Below are 20,408 nucleotides of genomic sequence, written 5' to 3'. Positions count from 1 at the left end.
AATAAGCTGTCCCTACCACCTCCTTCTGATGTTGACCTTACCTCTGTCTACACACTCCACAATCCAGCCCCTGGGACAGGCAGGTCATCCAGACCTATCCAATCATAAAAACTAATCCCACTAGCAACAGAAATCAGTCTATACCCCAGGTGGTCAAACAGATTGCTCTCCTTTTACTACATATAAAGTGTGGGGAGGAAAGGAAGTCTCTATCATAGACTCTTGAGTTGAAAGCCAAAGGCTGCTAGTGGACATATTCTCTACTGAAAATTAGAGAAACATAATATCCTAAATTTTTATATTCCTGTCATCAATTTATGTACACTAAATGTTAACTATGCGATAACACTGCTCTAGGTCCTAGGTACTTATAGAAACACCTGCCTCTAGGACTGGACAACCTAGTTGTGGACCACTAAAGCAGACACTGAAGAGGACATACTGAACATCGAAAGACTGATACAGTTCCCTGTTGTCTTCAACTGAGAATGAGCCACGTCTTAAAGTATAAGTTCAGTATACAGATGCAGAGAGGGAGGAAGAAAAGGAGAACATCGCAGGAAGGAGAGTAGAAGCAGCAAGCATGGATATATTTTGCCTAGAAAATAATGACCATATCTGTCTTGATAAAGCAAAGGCTTCAAACAGAGGATTCATGGGGCAACAATTGTCCATGTTGGTTGCAATCACTGGAAAGCCAGGAAACAGTGACAATTTATTTAAAAAAACAAAACAAAACAAAAAAACAAGGACATTGACCATCCTTGGATGACAAAACATCAGGCAACATAGGAGAAGCTGTGGCCTACAGGCATTAATTAGTTTCAAGTTATAGTTGCTAAAAGTCAAAGAAATGAGTTCTTCTGATTCTTAATCTGGACTGTGCTGACACAGCTTTACCCCTCTTTAATATTTCCAATTTTTGTACCTTTTATTTGCTAATCTGCTTATATTTTCTAGGCAAATATATATAGAAATGGTGTAAAAAAATCCCTCTTTGTCCTTATGAAAACTTTTTAACTTTCCATTACAAACACATGGAAGTAAAAATTATACCACCTCTATTTAGTGAAGGAAGACGATCTAAGAAGGGTATATATAGTATGATTCCAAATATAGGACATTCTGGAAACGGCGATACTGTAGACACAGTAAAAAGATCAGTGGTACCAGGGGTGAGGTGTGGGGGGAGAGGGGTAAAAAGGTGGAGCACAGAGGACTTTAAGGACAATGAAAATATACAGTATGATACCATAATAATGGATACAGGTCATTATACATTAGCCTAAATCCACAGGAAGTATAACATGAGTGAACAAAATTATACACTATGGACGTTGGGCCATTACGATGTGTCAGGGCAGTTTCTTTAATTATAACAAATATACTATTCTAGTAGGGCATCTTGATCATAGCGGAGCCTATGCTTGTGTAGGGTCAGAGAGTGGTTGGGAAATCTCTGTACTTTCCCCTCAGTTTTGTGGTGAACATTATACTGCTCTAAAAAATAGACTTAATTAAAAAAAAAAAAGAGAGAAAGAAAAAGAGAGCAAAAGGGGGAGGAAGAAAGATAAAGAAAGAAAACCATACTATCTGTTTGGACCACATGTTTTCCAAAATATGGGAATTTTAATCTCCACATATGGAGGTGACATGGAGTCCTCATTAAATATTTATTTTCCTTTTTCCTCTTTTTTTTTTTCTCTCCCTCATTTTATTTGTGCCCTCTGAAGAGGGAACTGTTGGCAGAATCTCGAAGATCTCTCAACCCAACCACATTCACATTGCCACAAGCTTGCCTCAGATATCAAATTTATAAAAATGACATTTCAATATAATCCATTCAGTGAAGATGAGCTCCTCTTTATACATCTAAATATGCTATCACTGAATGTACTTTCACCCCACTCAACCTCCTGCAGCAATCTGACTTTGTAAATGAGATCTCTGATGATGGGTCTAGTCAACCATGTGTGCGCTTCCTACCAAGTTGTTGACAACTTGTTATAATTCAGGTTTTATTGAAGAGCCCATCAAATATGCTATGTAAGTATTTAATGGCTATAATGTAATTGGGTTTGTGTGTTTTCACCCTAGATACTTTTATAAAAATAGGTAAAATTTTATATAATGTTGCCCTAGGATTTTAGCATACTAATAATCCACAAAATTATTTTCTCGAATTTAATTCAGCATTCATAAAAACAAAAAGCACTTTTCAACACAACACTAGCTTTACTGAGAAAGTAAAGAAAAAAAAAAAATCAACTACAGACTGTTATGTCACTCTTTGGATGCCTTTCAATTTCTAGCCACTCAGAGAAGGCAGCCAGGTGGTAAAATGGGAGTCCTTCTGCAGAGGCCCTCCCTGGCAACATTTACTTGTCTAAACGGAGGCTGGCCTATGTTTGCAAACCCCTTCAGCAGCAAAGTCTGGTCTAGTCAAGACTTGGAATGTTCAGCCCTTTTTTAGATTTTTTCTTTGTAATATATATGTAATTCCTCTCTTACCCCACCCCCTTCACTTCTTTTATCCTGTGGCCACAGTTTATAAGTTCCATTTTGCCTTGTTTAAACTTGTCACTATTTGGGGATATTTCTTCCCTTGGAGTAGCTATCCTCAATGGTGGTTATTTTGCCTACCCTTCAAGAACATCTGGCAATGTCTAGAGATACTTTTAATTGTCATAACTTGGAATAGAGAAGAAAAGAGGTCCTCTAAGCAACTAATAGGTAGAGGCCAGGGGTGCTAGGTATCCTGTAATGCAAAGGACAGCTCCCCTCCCTCAAGAAATAATTATCTAGACTAAATGGTCAGTGGCAGACATGGAGAACGTCTGCCTTAAGGTCTTGAATGTAACAATTCTGACATAAAATTGGGTAGAATCAGGTAGGTTGTGGCAGACAGAAGAAAATGTGACATTTTGTCTTCCATGTTCTGGACTCCTTTTTTGTCATCCTTCCTTTTGGCACCTTCTCTCTCCTTTCTCACTGCCCCTGTGTTCTATCCCTGAAATAAAATGTACTCAGGACAAAATTTGATAAGATCATTTTTTTTAAAAAAGTGAACATTTCACTGTGGCCCTAATTTAGAAAAAAAAAAAATCAGAAATAAAGCATTAGTCCAAAGGTAGAAATCTGGACATGCATGATATGCACAGCCACACAGTGACCAGAAGACTAATTCAACAAAACTACACAGCTATAATCACAGAACTGCTCCTACCATCTTCCTCCAACTCCAAAGATCTAGTATAGTCCTAACAATTTTCATTAGCACCAGTGAGTTAACAGCTCAAGCTTTTGCTTTCATTTCTTTGATAATCTCTCTAGTTACTCATAAGAAGCAATATTGTTTCTGTTTAGAATGTATACACATTGTATATTCTAGGTTTTAGCACACCAATATCTATTTTTCCTTAACGCGTATTCCTGTGTTTTCAATTACAGTTGTGTAGAAACTATTTCAATCTCTTCTACCTGAAGACTTTCCTAGTTATTATCAATAATTCTTGAAAAGTACTTAAAAACCTCGTGCATCTTCTCTGTTCAATTAAGAATTGTATGTGGACACCAGAATCTCAAGTGTGCCTTTAGTGAAGTCCCCAAAATATTCAGTCACTGCAAGGAGGGGTTGAAATGAGAGTTTTAAAAGCTCTGACAAAATAAATAAATAAATAAATAAATAAATAAATAAATAAATAAAAAATAAAAGCTCTGACAGTGAACAAATAAGAGCAAAATCTTGATGATCAACAACAATCCTCGATGGATTGCTCCGTTTCATATTTCATTGATTTTGTTGTTTAAAAAGCAACCAGAAAATTACTTACATTTCAAAAGTTAGAGTGAAAATCATGTAAAAATATTTCAATCAACTAAGCAGACTGCCTTGCCTTTAAGCAGATTTTGACCTACTAGGCACCGTACCTTCTGTTCATTAAAGCAACCCAAAATACAATGAGAAAACAATTCCAAAATGTCTCTTAAACAATACCTGAGTTCTCGGTGTGCAAAGTCCCATGTAAATTGGCACTTTTTCTGTGTCTTTCATCTGTTACAATGAACATTCCAACCAGTCATGAGCAGGCATGTGCTCATGTCTTCCTGTCTTCCACCTGTCTTCATGTCTTCCACCCTCTCTGCTACTCTTTTTCCCCAGTGTCAGATCCAAGGGAGTGCAGCTATGTAGGTAATACACCATGTGAAGCTGGAGAATTTGTAACAGAATACAGCTAACAGGCCAGAAACTGAGAGGCACAGAAACATGAGAGGGTCCTCTGGAGGGTGAAGAAAAAAAGTCCTTCTATTGGAGAGTAAAATGCCCGTTTCTAATTCTTCCAAGTGAGGAAAGAAACCAAATGGTTTGCTTTGTGCTGTTTTATTGAAGGCAAAGAACAAGCCTATTTGAAAGAAAACAGTGCTAAATTTCAACTACTTAAAATGTGGACATATCTTATTAATCATTATTTCTACTAAATCTGTGATGATTCTCAACAATCCCTGGACTGTTGCTCTTTATTATGTGATGTTACCTTATTTCCTTCCTGCTTATATTTCAGACAGAACAACAAAGGTCTGCATTTATCTGCTGTTTTCTTTGCTATTTAAGACAAACAAACATCTACAGGGGTCTTTTTAAATAACCTTTTCCCGGTAGGAGGAAACCTATTTCAACTAACATGTTGTATCATGTAGCACTTGGAACACTGCTTTATCTGACCTTTCAGAAACACATTTTTAAAAAAAAAAAAAAACCCTAATAGATTCCACAGTCCATCTACAGACTAGGAAAGGCCATTGAAGTTTTAGGGGAGGTCCTTGTGAGCATACAGAGGGCCCAGTTCATTACCTATTCACAACCCCATCCAAAATAAACTTCTCTTTTCCTATCCCTTTGTGTTCACTCCTTCCCTGTACTTTCTAAGCACTGCTCTCCCCACCCCATATATACATATATAAATACTAATGGTATTAGGGATTTGAGAAAGGGTCTGAAGCCCAGTGACATTAGTCAAGAGCAAAAACTACTAAAAATTGGTCAGTCTTTGACATAACTACTCAAAGGAATGAGTTGTTCCACTAACTCAGTGAGAATAAGCCCTTTTTCTCAGTCCCAATACACCAGAGCTAGGAAAGGCTCCCATGAGTTACCCAGTCTTCTCACATCAGTGATCCCCCAGTGGGCAGCACATGCCTTAGAAGAGGGTATGGAAGACTTTCCTAGAGGGACAAGGCACATATTCAAACTCTGACCCTTTTACAGTAGCCACCACCCCCTTTCCTCGAGCATTTCATATCCAGAGACTACCTGGAAACTTTATGCTTTCTCTTTCCTCAAGGTCCTAGCTTCTCAAGAAATAGATGGAGAAATAGCTTCAAGTTCAACATTCCAAGTCTCCATCACATCTCCACTGTTTTCTAGACTTGTGACCTTTCCTCCAGTCTCTTGAGTCATTTAAACTTCCACTTTCACACCCATACTTGGAGATAGTAAAAATCTGCCTACTTCACAAGGCCCTTGCAAGAATCAAGTGAGATTATAGGTGAAAATTATAAAGTGATATATACATGCAAAGCAATAAAGTTGTTATCCTGGTAAAGTTATTCAAATTCAAACTTAAGAAACCAAGAGGATCCCTTTAATGGTCAGTTATAATTTAGAAGCACAGAGGCCTATAAAAGATAATGAGAAAGACTTATTCAAATATGGAAATTAATCATGGCATGGACATTCTGGTTGAATCTACTATCCGTGTTTACCTGTCTCAGAAAGCAATTTTGTAGCTTCCAGAACCTTCTCCGTATAAACACCAGCTTCATAGTTCTCCATCTCAGCATTGATGATGTGTATCACTCGAGCTGCCCGGCCCCTGATGGCCCCTGCAGTCCGGTCCAGGGTGTCCACATCCCCTTCTTGGAGGGCTATCACGCACTTGTTCACATCCTCCAAGATGTGATTTTCTATAGAGGAAACACACACATTTATATGATTTTATACCACTTGCACACTTAAGAAATATAAGAGATTCATCAACTTCATGAGACATCACCTTGCACATCTCAATACATACCTTATAACACTAATATTTAAATAATATAGTTTAAAATTACAGTAGCAGTTCTCAAATTTGAGCACCAGCTAGAGGGCTCACAGCATCATACAGAATGCCAAGGAGCCACTCCTACTAGCATTTCTGATTCAGTAGGTCTGGAGTGGGGCCCAAGAAAATGCATTTCTACATAGCTCCAGGTGATGCTAATGCTGTGGGTTTGGGGACCATACTTTGAACATTGCTTTCAATGTTTGAGATGTATTGCATTTTAAGAGTGGTTGCAGCAGCTGTGGCTGGGTGGCTCAGTTAAGCACCAGACTCTTGGTTTCAGCTCTGGTCATGGGGTCAGGTCCTGGGATGGAGCCCCATGTCATCAGGGTCCCTCTCCCTCTACTCCTCCCCCTGCCTCCCCACCACTTCTGCACTTGCACTCTTTCTGTCAAATAAGTGAATAAATCTTAAGGAAAACAAGAGAGAGAGAGAGAGAGAGAGAGAGGTGTGGCAGTTAACATGAAGCCAACCTGATCAGATAGAAACATTTCCAAACAGGACCAGAATCAAGCTCGGGTGCATGCTTGTTTGATCAGTTTTTATTAAGGAGACATTTAAGGGAAATTATAAAATGACCAATACCACCTCATCAGTCTTTTAAGGTCATGTCATGCACATGGTATATAAAATAGGCAAATTGACCAGAAGAAGAAGATGGCAGTGTTCTCCACAGTTAAAATAAAATCCAGTCTTGTGGCTAGTTCCCTCAGATTAGAGTCAAGGTCAGGGATCTCTCTCTCTCTCATTGCCCAAAGTAGAATCCAGGCAGGCAGGCTGGACTTTCACTCTCTAGTAGCATAGAGAAAATATGCAATCTGGTCCCTTATGGTTTTGCACATATGCAATTTTTATTTCTTATGTCCAAAGTGAGATCTGTAATTATGCCCCTTGAATATTCTTTAAAAAACATAATTTTAAGGAAATGTTGAAAAGTTTTGTGTTCTGTAGAAAGAAAACTACTTAAGCCAAAGAGATGCATGTGTGAGTACACACACACACATTTACTCACTATTAAAAAGGAGAACAAGTGAGAAACAGTCTTAAATAATCTGATAACTTTTTAAAAATTATAACTGTCAAATTCAATAAATAGTTAATAAAGGATTAAAATAAATTATTATCTCCTTGGGAATTTTCTCAGGCTAGCTCTGAATTAAAAATTTCTAAAAACAGAAAGAGGGGAAGGTACTGAGCCCACACCAGTCTCCACCATGGATCTCTCCTACTTTCATTACTAGGTTAGTCACTCAGAAGGAATATCTGTTCTTTCAGGAACCCAGGAAGAAACTTGCAAAGTATAACTTACTTTTCATAATGGAACCTCTGTTTTGACCTTATACAATATGATTTCTTCATTCAAACCATCAGAAATTTCTACATTCTCTAATTCTTTAATTTCAAATAGAAATTAAAACAGAAAGTCTGAGATATTTTAATTTTAATATCCAGATTTTTTAAACTCACAAAAAGTAGTACTTTCTGAATGCTGACATTTTCCTGAGTAAAACAGAAATAGTTATGAAAATACAGACTTTAAGAAGTTTTCAGTTTGGTTATGGAACTTCTGAAAACCACACCTTTCTGAGATCCTGGATTGTATCATACAAACTCACTTAACAGGACACCTGAGAAAAAGGTTTCCTCAAATAAAACTTGGCATAGGATTTCAAATTCAAAAGTTTTATTTTGAAAGGCCTCTCTTACTGCCCAACTTACTACCCTGCTAGATCTCTCCAGACTATTCAAATGTGCCCTTGTCCCCAAAAGTAAGCAACTGGGTGGGCCTCCATGACAAAAACATGCATCCATCTGCTATTTTCTTTGAATAACACAGTAGAAGAACAGCAACAGCCACTGCTTTTCCACAGCATAGCTGATAGATTGAAATTTGGATTCCATCTCTGCTCTGAATGCAGAACAGAGATGGAGTGTGTTAATTATATTAGATCCTAATACTCTCTGGTGTTGATAAAAAATATTAATTCTAAGAAGCCTACTATGACCTAGTATCTTGAAATGAAATGATAAGGTTCTTTTTTTTTTTTTTCTTTAAAACCTATTTCCCAAACTGGAAATGTGCAACTAATTTAATTAAGATGTAAGAATAGGCTTTAATAGATAGAAATGATACATATTTGAAGGAGGCTAGCAGAAGCTGGGAATATAGGATATCAAAAGCATTGCTTTAATTAGACAAATCAACTAATTTGTTCAGTGGTTAGTCTAGTTAATCATGCCAAATGAATAAAGTATAGATTTTACTATTTATTGACTAATTTTTCTTAATCAGTTTTTGTTTTGGTTTTTGTTTTTTTGAAATGCTAAGATAGTTTACTCAGCATTTCCCAGCTTTTTCCAATTAGGGATATCCCTTTTATGGAAAAATGAATCACAATTTCCTTCTGATAGTAGTTATATGGTAGATGGTGTATATGTAAAAGTTAGGATTTAGAATTTTTTAAAATAGATTTGTATTTTATTAAGCTCAGTTTGAACAATGTATTTAATAGGACCTGTTCACATAGACACGTTATTTGATCAAAAGATCCTAAATAATATATATATGGATTCCCAAACCCCTTGTAATAACTTCTCCCCTCTTTTCCTTCTCCCTCCATCCTCATGTCTTTGAACCACAAATTTGGAAGCACAATGGTCTAGGATCTATCAAAAGATACAGTGAATTATTTGAAGGCAGACTCTCATATTTGATTCATATTTGCATTCCTGATAGTGCCTTATACACAGCAGTTAATCAAAGAAAAAACACTGCATAAACATGTCCATTGAAAAGAGACCATTATGTATTTTTATCCTAAGGAATTTTCAAAAGGAAGAACTCAAGAAGACAGGAATGCTGTCCCAACTAGAAAAGAATACAGCAGCAAAAGTAATAATAAAAAGCAGAGGGTTTCTAGAGAGGGCTCCATTGCTGGGAAAAACCACTCAGGTTCTTTGGATATTACACTCAGATATGAAGTACGATTTTTAAACATATCATAAACTTGCTTGAACTTTTTTGGAACCTTACGATTTCAGAAAAGACGTAATTTTGTTATAAAAATCACTGATGACCAAACTACCTGAATATCATAAACCTCAAAGGTATAGATTCTAAATTCAAAAATCAAAGTTCACTGTTCCCTTTAAAAATTCACACAAACTCAAGACCCTGAAGTCAAAAGAAAAATAAGAAAAGACAAACAAAACAAAAATCTTGGATATTATGGGATTGAGTTAATCTCTTCCTCAGATCTTAGAGGCCTGCTATTTTTTTGAGCCAAACCCAAGAATTAAACTGTCACATGGTTAATGCTAAGACACTCATTTTAAAACACTATTAAAAATTGTAGTTTTTACCCAGTGGGAAAAACTTAAGTGTTCTAACACAGCCATTCCACGTTTTTATGAGCCCGGGCCACATCTGAAAATTGGTTTTGCTCCTGTAATGTTATTAGCTTAGATCATTGCTCTTCAAACTTGTTGCTTTTCATATGGACAAATTAAGCACTCAGGCACACAGGTTCAGGTAGCATGAACAAAACAAAACTGTAGTCTTTTAAAAACAAAGATCTTTGCTTGTTTTTAAAATAGAGCTTTCTGCCAGAATAGATATTCCCTTAAGAAGAAACGCATACATAAAATGTCATTAATGCCATTCCAAAACATCTCCTGGGCCAAACTTGCAATTTACTGATGCAAATGTTTTGGCTTCAGCTCGGAGAGGAGATAAGAAATAGTTTCCCCAACAACTGGGCCGTATCCATAGCCTACCAGCAGGAGAGAGTAGGCTGTGTCATTATTTGTCAAGCCCGGCTGTGGAAAGGTACCTGCCACCTCCAATTGTCAACTCCAAAAGCATGCTCCAGCAGGCCCTGCCAAGCCTGGCTCCCTGACAGCACCTGTTCATTTTCCCGTCATGGCATGCCACGGCATTTGTACCACTGGGGTTGGACTGCACAGTGTTATCAGCGGAAGCCAAAGCCTTTTCTTGTTGCTGGTAATAATGAGATGCACAAAGCAATGGCAGGGAGAAAGGTGGCAAAGAGGCAGGGTGGAAGAAAATTAGGAAAAGCTTTGCGTATTGAAACAGTCGGAGATAAGACCTCCTCACTTTGCTTTTCCCTACCTTCAGAAATTTTTGTACATGTATTTAAAGAAAAGGAAAAGTTGGGAAGTTTTTAAAGTTCTGAAATGATTCCTCATTGGGATAGGTAGTCCATGAATATTTTCTACTCATTTGCACACAAAAGGGGATGCAGAATAAAATTTCCAGGCGCTATCAGGATTGCTGTGAGATCTGAGGCTGGTTAGGGAGAGCCCCTGCCCTGTCTTAGGGCCACTACATTCATCCTTGCAAAGACTGACTAGATACTAGACAGGGGTGACTAGATACTAGACAGGAAAATACAGTATATGTATTTTCTCATATCTTTTACATTGTTAGGACTCAGGTATCACCAAAGCAAATCTCAGAAATGGCAACATATGGAGTTCTTCATCAGCTAACCCACAGATATAGGGATATTTAAGTGCTTGAAAAGTCACCAAACTATAGCTTGGAAATGAAAAACCGGAAATGTTTCTGAAATAAATGAGAGAGTGGAATGAGGATACCAGAGATGGGGAGAAGAGAACCACAGTGAAAGCTGGACTTGTCAAAGGAAATTTCCTGCTATCTTGACTTACTGAAAAATACCTAGCTTCTGAAAAGAAGATAATCTAGATTTTCATACCATCTCTGCCCGATTACCTATCCCTTCAATGTCTTAGTTTTCTCGAAGGAAGCCTTGGAAAACTAATACCTATCTTACAGAATTTTGGGGAGAATTAAAGCAAACAGCAGAGAGCCGGGTAAATTACAGACACCGAACACATGTTCCTCATTTTTTTTCCATCTGCCTTCTCTTGCTCTCCATGGTTTCAAACTTGGGTTTTGATTATCCATCAGACCTACAGATTTGACTCTGCCGCTCTCAGACAAGCTTCAAACAGAAGCCTCCATTAGGAATTTTTTTTTTTATAAAAAGCAAAAACTGCACCTAGACAAAATTTCCAAATATGATAAACCTCCCCCAGAAATTCCTTCTAAATTACTACAATCAGAAGCCCCTTCTGCCTGAATCCCACTAGGAGTGCTGCAACCCCTTTCCTGTCAGGCCTCGGGTAGCCAAAGACAGGCAGACCCTGGTCAAGGCTAGGACCACCTGTGGGTAGAGTCCACATCTGGTCCATTTGAATTTCCAAGGGTCACCTGATTATTTTAATGCCTCACAAAGGAGGCTGATGTTTCCAGCAACCTCCTCTCCCATTCCTCCCACAGAGACTCTTCTAGATGAACTGTGCCAAATGTGTTTGGACAAAGGCCCATTTGCTGGCAGGTAGCCCAGTTTTGAAACAGCATTGATGAGTACCATTAAAGGTCAAATTGACTACATGGTTATTCAAATATACTAACATCCTTCAGTCTGGCTTCATTTACAAAGAAAAAAAAAGTCACAATTTCAAGGAGCATCTGGTTGTATTTGTTTTCTCTCACTTTCTTACACATTCTCATAGTTAAGTGTTCAACACCTCTATAGCTCCAAAGTATCTCCTAAGGTGTATATTTGATAACTAGTATTTCTACCTGCCTTATCACAAACCTGGGTGACTTCACTTATTGGGGAAAAAAGACCCCTTTAAACATAGCCAAACTGGGCTAGCTGATTGTTTTTTTGATTCTTAAATATAAACCATGAGGATTAACCAATCTCACATACCACCCCCTTTTTCAAGATGGGTAATTCAGATGGATACAAGGCCCACCTGCTTTAAAAACTCTAGGAACTAAAGAAGAATCTATGTCACCTTAAATATTCTTTTCAGATTGCTGATCTCTCTATCAGAAAGTTGTGTTTTCCCCTCAAATGCTTTGACTCAGTGTTTTGAAATAATGTGCACTTAAAAGAAGAATTTCTAAGAGAGTGCTACAATAACATTTCCAGAGAGAAGTGAAAGCTCAAAGGGCCAAGAAGAGCATTTGAAAAAGAGACCCATGACCTTTATAAAATATTCCTAATCTGTTCTCCTCCAGCTGCCTTGGAAGGGTCCTATTTGTGATTACCTGAGACAGAAAGGAAGTCATCCACTGAGGTGATATCATCCACAGCCTCTGTCAGCACTCGGACCTGCTTCTCCCACTGGTCTTTGAAGACATCCATGTTGTCCTGAGCAACTTTGCTCTGTGGTCGGGCAGCCAGTGTGAGAGCAGCATTGATGACCTATTTGTTAGAAACAATCCAGAAACATACTGACTACACTATTCAAGAAAGAAACCAGAAGGTCAAAGACCACATTGAAACCCTGGACCAGGTGGTTGCTACAGATAAGTGGGTTCTCAGTGTTTAGAAGATAATCAAAAACATAAAAGATGAAGTATATTATCGACTACCATTAGTTTTTGTTTGCTTTGTTTTGTTTAAAGATATAGTAATTGGCCTCAGGTTTCAAGAAGTGTGTACTGGTACAAGTTGTATTTTCTTAGCACAGGTGTGGTAGAAAGCTAACTCCTGTCCTACATGTGCAAGGTTAGAATTTAGATGAGACAAGGTAAAGAGATATGGAGCATTTAAATATAGCCCCCAAATAAACAGAACAAAGTCAATATGAGTGGAAAACACAATAATTACTACAGTAATTTTGAAGGCTGGAGCAGTTAGAAATTCTTTATGAGAAAGACCTTGAAATAGCCCAGGAATGATGGCAAGGCAAGATATGAGGGCCTCAATGGAGATGACCCCGAATATTAGGACACCAATGGGCTTTTGAAACAAAGTGAATGAGGCTTACCTGGGGACACAGGCTGTCAATCTGGGTGGCTGCCATCCGGACTAATTTCACCCCCTCCTCATTGTTGGAAATGGAACAGGCCAAGTTGGCAACCTGGATGGAAGAGGATTGGAGTGAAAATCATGTTGGGGCAAAGGGGAAGTATACTGCTGCACGATCTTGCACCTTCTCTGGAGTCCTACATCCAGGAGAACCACAAATACGGGCAGCTTTTAATGATTTACCAAGTATTACTAGTTCATATGTGATATTAGACATTTATGTCAGAAAAGCAGGGTGCTATTAGTAAATTATTGTTTCAAGCACTCACAATAATGTATTTTAACTGGGTTGTTTTGATCCATTTTCCCCTATGGACTGCTCTCATGACCTACACTCTCACTTGAGCCCTCGGACACTCACCATGGAGTATAGAACACTATGATTTTGGTCACATGGTGCTAAACTCTGACCAATAAAAGATACTACAGTGCGCTTTGGATTTAAAAGAGACTCACAGGAAGCTGAAAAAGAGAGTTCTACCCAAAGGAACCCATATCTGCCTGTTGGAGTCTGTCAGGAAAATGCTAGTCACCGGTTGCCCACTCAAGTGCTTTCAGGGGCCAGGCAGGTCTGAGAAACACATAGAAAAAGCAGATTTAGGGAACCCTGGGTGGCACAGCGGTTTAGCGCCTGCCTTTGGCCCAGGGCGCGATCCTGGAGACCCAGGATCGAATCCCACGTCGGGCTCCTGGTGCATGGAGCCTGCTTCTCCCTCTGCCTGTGTCTCTGCCTCTCCCTCTCTCTCTCTCTCTCTCTCTCTGTGACTATCATAAATAAATTTAAAAAAAAAATCTCTTAAAAAAAAAAAAAGAAAAAGCAGATTTAATGTAGTAGGCAATGATAGAGTATACAACAAATTGGAATATGTGGGTCTAGTATAAAGAAACTCAAGTTTAATTTTTAAACATATTATACCAGCCAAAACAGCTGTACTGAATTTAAGCTCCCTGGTTGAGCATTTCAATTTGTCATTCATCCTCTTCAAGGAGGCAGAGCTGGTAATACAAGGTCAGATTGACTGGCCAAGGTCAACAGCACACAGAGCCACCATCAAAACACTGATCAGTCCCATCAGGCTGGTGCCAAGAGGACAAGAGAATGAGGATTAGAAAGGGCAATGGAGAAGAGAAGGGCCACCAGGGCTAGGAGCGTAGGGCAAGTAGAACAAGTGATTAGCAGAGCAAGAATCCTCCTCTGAGTCTTGTGGCCATCTGCCCTTTTGTATCCTCCCACCTCTGCTCTCCAAAACCAGGCTGCCTCCCTACCATGCCTCAATGCTCTGGGAGATTAAAATGCACTACACATGTGTGTAGTTCCAAATGCAAAAGAAAGCTTAGCCTGACAGTGTGGAAACAAGAACTGGAGGTCAGGAGGCTTAACCACTAAATAGTTATATAGTCACTTCACATCTAAAGGACTGTTTTCTTATCAGCAAAAGGAGATGGATAAATGGTGATACTAGGAATACTTTCAAAGATCACTTCAATAAATCGTTAGTGTTAAGAATCCCATTTTGAAGGTTTTAAGGAAGAACACTTGAAGTCTATTGCAGTGAGAATATGTACTCTGAGATACCACTGATGGAATTCCAAACATTATCAGTTTCTTATATTTTTGTTTACCTCTGATTCTTCAGATACTTTGAAAACTAAAATGGTGAAAACTAAGACTGTTTGAAATAGAAACATGCCTTACTATACCCATTTATAGGATACTAAATGTCCAGAGGCATGAGATTTCTTGGAGGCAGAGCAAGAATAACATGTGTTCTTGATTTTTGTTCTATTGTCTCCACTCCACATTGTTCACTAGTCTTTTTTATATTTGTATTCTAGTGCATTTTATACTCCAAAAGCCACATTAAGTATGTGATATAGAACTGGTGCTCAATATGTTGTATTGAGTTAAAGAATAGCCTTTAATAGCTTTTTATTACATATATTATTTGGAATACATCATAAAGATATTCTCAAAGATCTAGCTGAACTACCCCTTTAATTTGGCTAGATGAAGTTTATATTACCTTCCAGCAGCTATTTATCAGCATTATGGCACTAAACAATAATTCCTATATTTTGGTCCATTGTTTGAGTCCAGAATGTAGTGTCTCTGTTCATGGTGGCCTGAAAAAAGTCAGGATGGTATGAATTTTCCAGAAATATATATGTATTTATAATTATTTTAATCTTCAATTAAGTTCTTCCTATTTCTGCTGTTGAACAACCTTCCTTTCTATGAAATGAGGATTTCAGATGGTCTTGTTTGCTCTCTATCATCCATGCTTGGTGTTAAGACTTGAGGTCACACTTTTGCACAGCAGTGGACATAAGCTGAAGGCTTTGGCATGTGGCTCTATATAATGACAAGGGAGAGTGAGAGCTGAGAAAAGGGGGATCCTGAGAGAAGGAGATGCCAATCAGTAACTTCTATGTGGTGATAATGAAGTTTTGTGCATCTTTTGAAATGGATCTTCATTCTTTAAGTAAATTCTATTATGGCTTAGATCTAATATTGGAACCTCATTGTCCAGTAAAATCTAATTAGGGGGCGGGGGGGAGGGGACAGTGCTAATAACACCTAGAAAAAAATTAAGGGCTGGCAACTCCTGATAGTCCTTTAATTATTCTCTTTAATTTACTGACCCATAAATCCTAAAGTCTATCGGCCTCCACTCAGCAATGTACTCCTGCTGTTTAAGTCAACTTAAAATCAGAATTTTATTTATCTTGTATTGTATTCCGGAACACTCTGAAAATATTTCCAACATGATGCTCAAGATTTCAATATCTCCAAAACAGGCAAGTTTACAGGTCTTAAACTGGCCATGGACTCCATCCAAATTCCTATCTTTCTTAAGCTTGCCTTTCTGCTTCTTACTGGACCCACTGTATCATGGTGACTCTGAATATGGTTTTAATATATTATGATTTCCATGACTGTGGTACCAAACGCTAAGTTTTGGTCTTCAAGGTAGTTCTCAATCATTACTGTAGCTTGAAATGCTAGCTAACATTCCAGCTCCAGTCCAAGTCTATTGCTCATAGTAAGTACTTGATGATTTAAATCTTTATTTTTTTTAAGATTTTATTTATTCATTAGACACACACACACACACACACACACACACACACACACACGGGTGGGGAGGGGGGGTGGCGGGCAGAGACACGGGCAGAGGGAGAAGCAGGCTCCATGCAGGGAGCCGGACATGGGACTCGATCCGGGGTCTCCAGGATCACGTCCTGGGCTGAAGGCAGCGCTAAACTTCTGAGCCACCCGGGCTGCCCAGTACTTGATGATTCAGCTTACCTCTTCTTTAACTATAACTCTGATGCTATAATACTAGAGACTCAGAAAAAATAAAATGTCCTATTTTGTCAAATCACAATATTCCCCCTGCCCCATATAACTTGGTTTTCTTTTATTTCACAGAAATACTATTTTGTTTATTTTAAATGAATCATTAGAGACAGCTGGATTCTCCAAATATGGAAAGATGACTATTCTTCTGATTCTTAATTTATAACCAACTCCATTTCCAAATCCATGAAGGGTAAGATAAATAGAAGGGTACATGAAAAAGCAATCTAGTAGCTGTATATCAAGAATGAATATTTTAATGCAGTACAGAGGGAAGGGTTCTATGATGAGGATCTTAAGAATAGGGGAACAGTATATCTCAGAGTAGGAAGTGTAAGATTGAATACATAGTGGAAGTTAGTGCCACAGGAATGGGAATCCTCAGATACTGCACTGCTCAAGGAAAATAGATTCCCAGGTCTTCCTTTTTCTCAGTATTTCCATTTAAGAAGTATTGGGTTGTCCCAAGAGGTATTTTTTCAGTTAGGATAAATGGCAAAGTAATGTATTATTCAAGAGCTGTTACTAGAATTCAGGAATCCCTTTGAGATATCTATGAGAGGTTTTTAGGTTTCTACATTTTTTCCCACATTTTAAAATTTAAATTCTATTAATTAACATATAATGCATTATTGATTTCAGAGGTAGAGGTCAGTGATTCATCAGTCGTATAGGAGCATTAGGTAGTATATAAATCTGATGAAACACCTTGCTTTTTTAACCAATTTAGCATGATGATCTTCCTAAACAGGAGGTGGAAGACAGGTAGAAATTGGTGGACTAGAAACATGAGATATTTGAAAAGGATTAATGTGAGAGAAATAAAAAAAAGGAAAATAGATCATTAATTGACTAGTGTTACTAGGTTGCAACTGAAAAGATGTTGAGCAATATGATTACATTTTTTAAAGATTTAATTTATTTATTCATGAGAGACACACAAAAAGAGAGGCAGAGACACAGGCAGAGAGAGAAACAGGCTCCCTGCAAGGAGCCCGATGTGGGACAGGAGCCCGGATCCTATCCCAGGATCACGCTCTGAGCCAAAGGCAGATGCTCAACCCCTGAGCCACTCAGGCATCCCTGTGATTATGTTTAATAAAACTCTGAAACTTGTTTGAGTCAACCAAGCAAGCAGGTAACATTCATGGGGCCATGCCTCTGCTTTCTCTGTTCTTGGTTTGTTTACAACTTAGCTAAGGGAACAAGAGTCATCTGCCATCTTAGAAGCTTAGGAAACAATAAAGCATATCATTAATCATTAGATGTTAGGCTAATTAGATTGATTTGGGATTTCTGAGAGAGACTAGTCACAAGAAAAAGTAGCATTGCTCCTTAGTTTAGCTAACCATACTAAATTCCCAACAATCTTTTAGGAAAGGAAATCCTCTATACCTTCTGAAAACAACAGATTTGGGGAAGCAAAAGCTAAAAAGAGTGAGCCAAGTCTTTGATCTCTCACTTAATATCTCAAAAACCAGTTATCTTGAGGAAAAGGAGGAGGCTTAGAAGCCATCACTCAATTGTATGCTCCAGAATATAAGAGCTTTAGGAGTCCAGAGAAAGGAACAATTAGTACTCCTGGATGGGAATCGGTCAACACATCATGGAGAGGTAGGCTATCCATCTTATAACACTTCTTTTCTGATTGCCTGATTAGCACAATTGTTAGGATGCTCAAAGATTATGATGTTTCCTGTTCTGGAGGCACATTGAAAGATGTGAAACAAAGGAGAATATGACCAGCAAGATTAGAAAGAGAATAAGCCGGCAAGGAAAACTGATGCAGATTCTGTTAAGAAAGTAACTTGCTCCTTGAACTGAATTTGTACTATTGGCATCCATTCCCTAACCCTTCAATAATCACCACAGTTGACCAAAAGTAAATATTCCAGAGACAATGATGGCAGAGTTAAAACTGACAAAAATCACAAATGCATAAAGCTCTCACAAAAATATACAGTGATCATTTAAAATGCAAGATGTTTTTAATCACCAAACAACAAAACAAAACAAAACCTACACAGTTCAAAGCTCCAGATGAATGGCCTATCCTAACTGTGAAATTTGGTTTTGTATGAACATCACTACAAAAGTAGCTCCACCTCAGAAATGCCATAAGCCTATTTGAACACTTACAAGAAAAGCCAAAATGCCTGGAAGGCTGAGCTTTAATTAAACATTAAAAACCTCTGCTAATAAAGTATTTAGGCATTTAACTCCAAAGTGATATGAGGTACATCAGAAAAAGGGAGAACATTTTCTTTTCTAGAAATCAAATTACATTTTTTAATATTCGTAATTCTGTTCAGTTCCAAACACCAGCATATATTCAGTGCATTCAACCCCCGAAACTCTACCATTTCATTAATTTTTACAGCTTCAGGTATCATAGTGGTTTTTTAAGAAGAGCACACTATTGAAAAAAAGCAGGATAACAATTCAGAGGTTATAAAGCACTTGATTCTTATGTTAATATTGCATCATCATCGTCATAAGTTTGAGAATAAAATGAACTTATTTACCATTAAAAGGGAATTTTTGGGGACGCCTGGGTGGCTCAGTGGTTGAGCATCTGCCTTTGGCTCCGGTAGTGATCCTGGGATCAAGTCCCACATGGGGCTCCTTACAGGGAGCCTGCTTCTCCCTCTGCTTATGCCTCTTCCTGTGTGTGTGTGTGTGTGTGTGTGTGTGATGAATAAATAAAATCTTTAAAAATAAATAAAATAAAAAGGAATTTATGATATGTCACCACAGTTACCTAGTTATATAAAACCATAAAGAGAAGATATGATGGGACAAATTCCACACCAACTATTGTTTTCTATAACAATCAGGACAATGAAGGGTGCTATGGTCTCTGCCTGCAAATTTACTCAGTTTTTTGAACTGATAAGATCAGCATACATATGGCGTTAATACATACATGTCTATCTTGTATAGAATTTGTAGGCTTCTCCAGAATATGCCATCTATATTACAGATGGAATTTTTTAATTCAGCAAGAGACAAAATGATACACTTCCCTGAAATCTCTGAGAGGCAAAATAGAAGGAGTGAGTGGTTAAGACAGAGGGATTTGACCTTAAGAGGATGATGGATTTCCACAGAGATAAATGTCTGAGTAGGCTTCATGGCCACCTTTACAACTTGATTTGAAAAGAGCCTGAAAGGTCTGGATGTCCCAAAACATGTTTGTAGCCACGTCTCTTATGCGGAAATATTATGAAATCCTTTAAAAATTCAGCTGCCTCAGACTGAGAGGAAGTTTATCAACCTCACTGCTAGTAACTGAAATTCTGAAGGCTACAGGACTCAACCAACAGGGACCATTTGATCAGGGAAGGATGGCTTAGTAGAGGTTGGCAGCCAGGGGCAGTAAGAAGACACTGAGGGGACAGGAGGAATTAAGAAATACTTTCATGCTCTTGTTTTAAATGACCTCTCTGAAGCATCTAAAACTCTGGATTATTCTATATATTTTAATTTTTCCAAATCATAAAATGGTCAGGATGTTGGGCTATGGAATTCAGCAGCCTGGGGTTTACATGTTGACTCTTATTCTCTCTAGCTGAGCAGAGTACTTTGCCTCTGTAAAGCTTCAATTTCCTTAAGTATAAAGGAGAACTAAAAAATAACAAAGCAGTGATAAGGTCGAAATGAAACATGACTAGCGCACTTAACCTAGCACCCAGTAAGGAGTTAATAAATGCTATTCTCATATTGTACATTTTATTGAAAGGTCACTATAAAAAGAAATATTTTCATGATATCCAGTCACAGATGTAGTCAACCATTCAAATTTTGAGTGCCTAATATGTACTATACATTGAAGATATAGAGGAAAAACAAATAGTATTCGTATTTCCTAGAGAAGCTTATATTTTGGTAGAATTAAACATGTAAATGCATTTTTAAAACTTCATATTGTGGATATTATTATGAAAGTAGTAAAATAGGGCAGCCCGGGTGGCTCAGCGGTTTAGCGCCGCCTTCAGCCCAGGGCCTGATCCTGGAGACCTGGGATCAAGTCCCACGTCAGGCTCCCTGCATGGAGCCTGCTTCTCC

The 20,408-nt window shown here is 38.1% G+C and overlaps 1 protein-coding gene across 9 annotated transcripts in view; it reads right to left on the bottom strand.

Annotated features, from left to right (window-relative positions):
- CTNNA2 (catenin alpha 2) overlaps positions 1-20,408 on the bottom strand; it is a 1,079,777-nt gene that overhangs the window by 101,053 nt on the left and 958,316 nt on the right. For all 9 annotated transcript variants that reach the window (XM_072769992.1, XM_072769991.1, XM_072769993.1 and 6 more), the window contains 3 exons: positions 12,939-13,031; positions 12,214-12,370; positions 5,764-5,964 (listed from right to left, as the gene is read on the bottom strand). In XM_072769992.1, the coding sequence (XP_072626093.1) occupies positions 5,764-5,964; positions 12,214-12,370; positions 12,939-13,031 (451 nt within the window). The remainder of the gene's footprint in view (positions 1-5,763; positions 5,965-12,213; positions 12,371-12,938; positions 13,032-20,408) is intronic.

The sequence above is a fragment of the Canis lupus genome, chromosome 12, assembly GCF_048164855.1.
Source record: "Canis lupus baileyi chromosome 12, mCanLup2.hap1, whole genome shotgun sequence".
Taxonomy (NCBI): Eukaryota; Metazoa; Chordata; class Mammalia; order Carnivora; family Canidae; genus Canis; species Canis lupus.
This window is presented reverse-complemented; position numbering and strand designations above follow the sequence as displayed.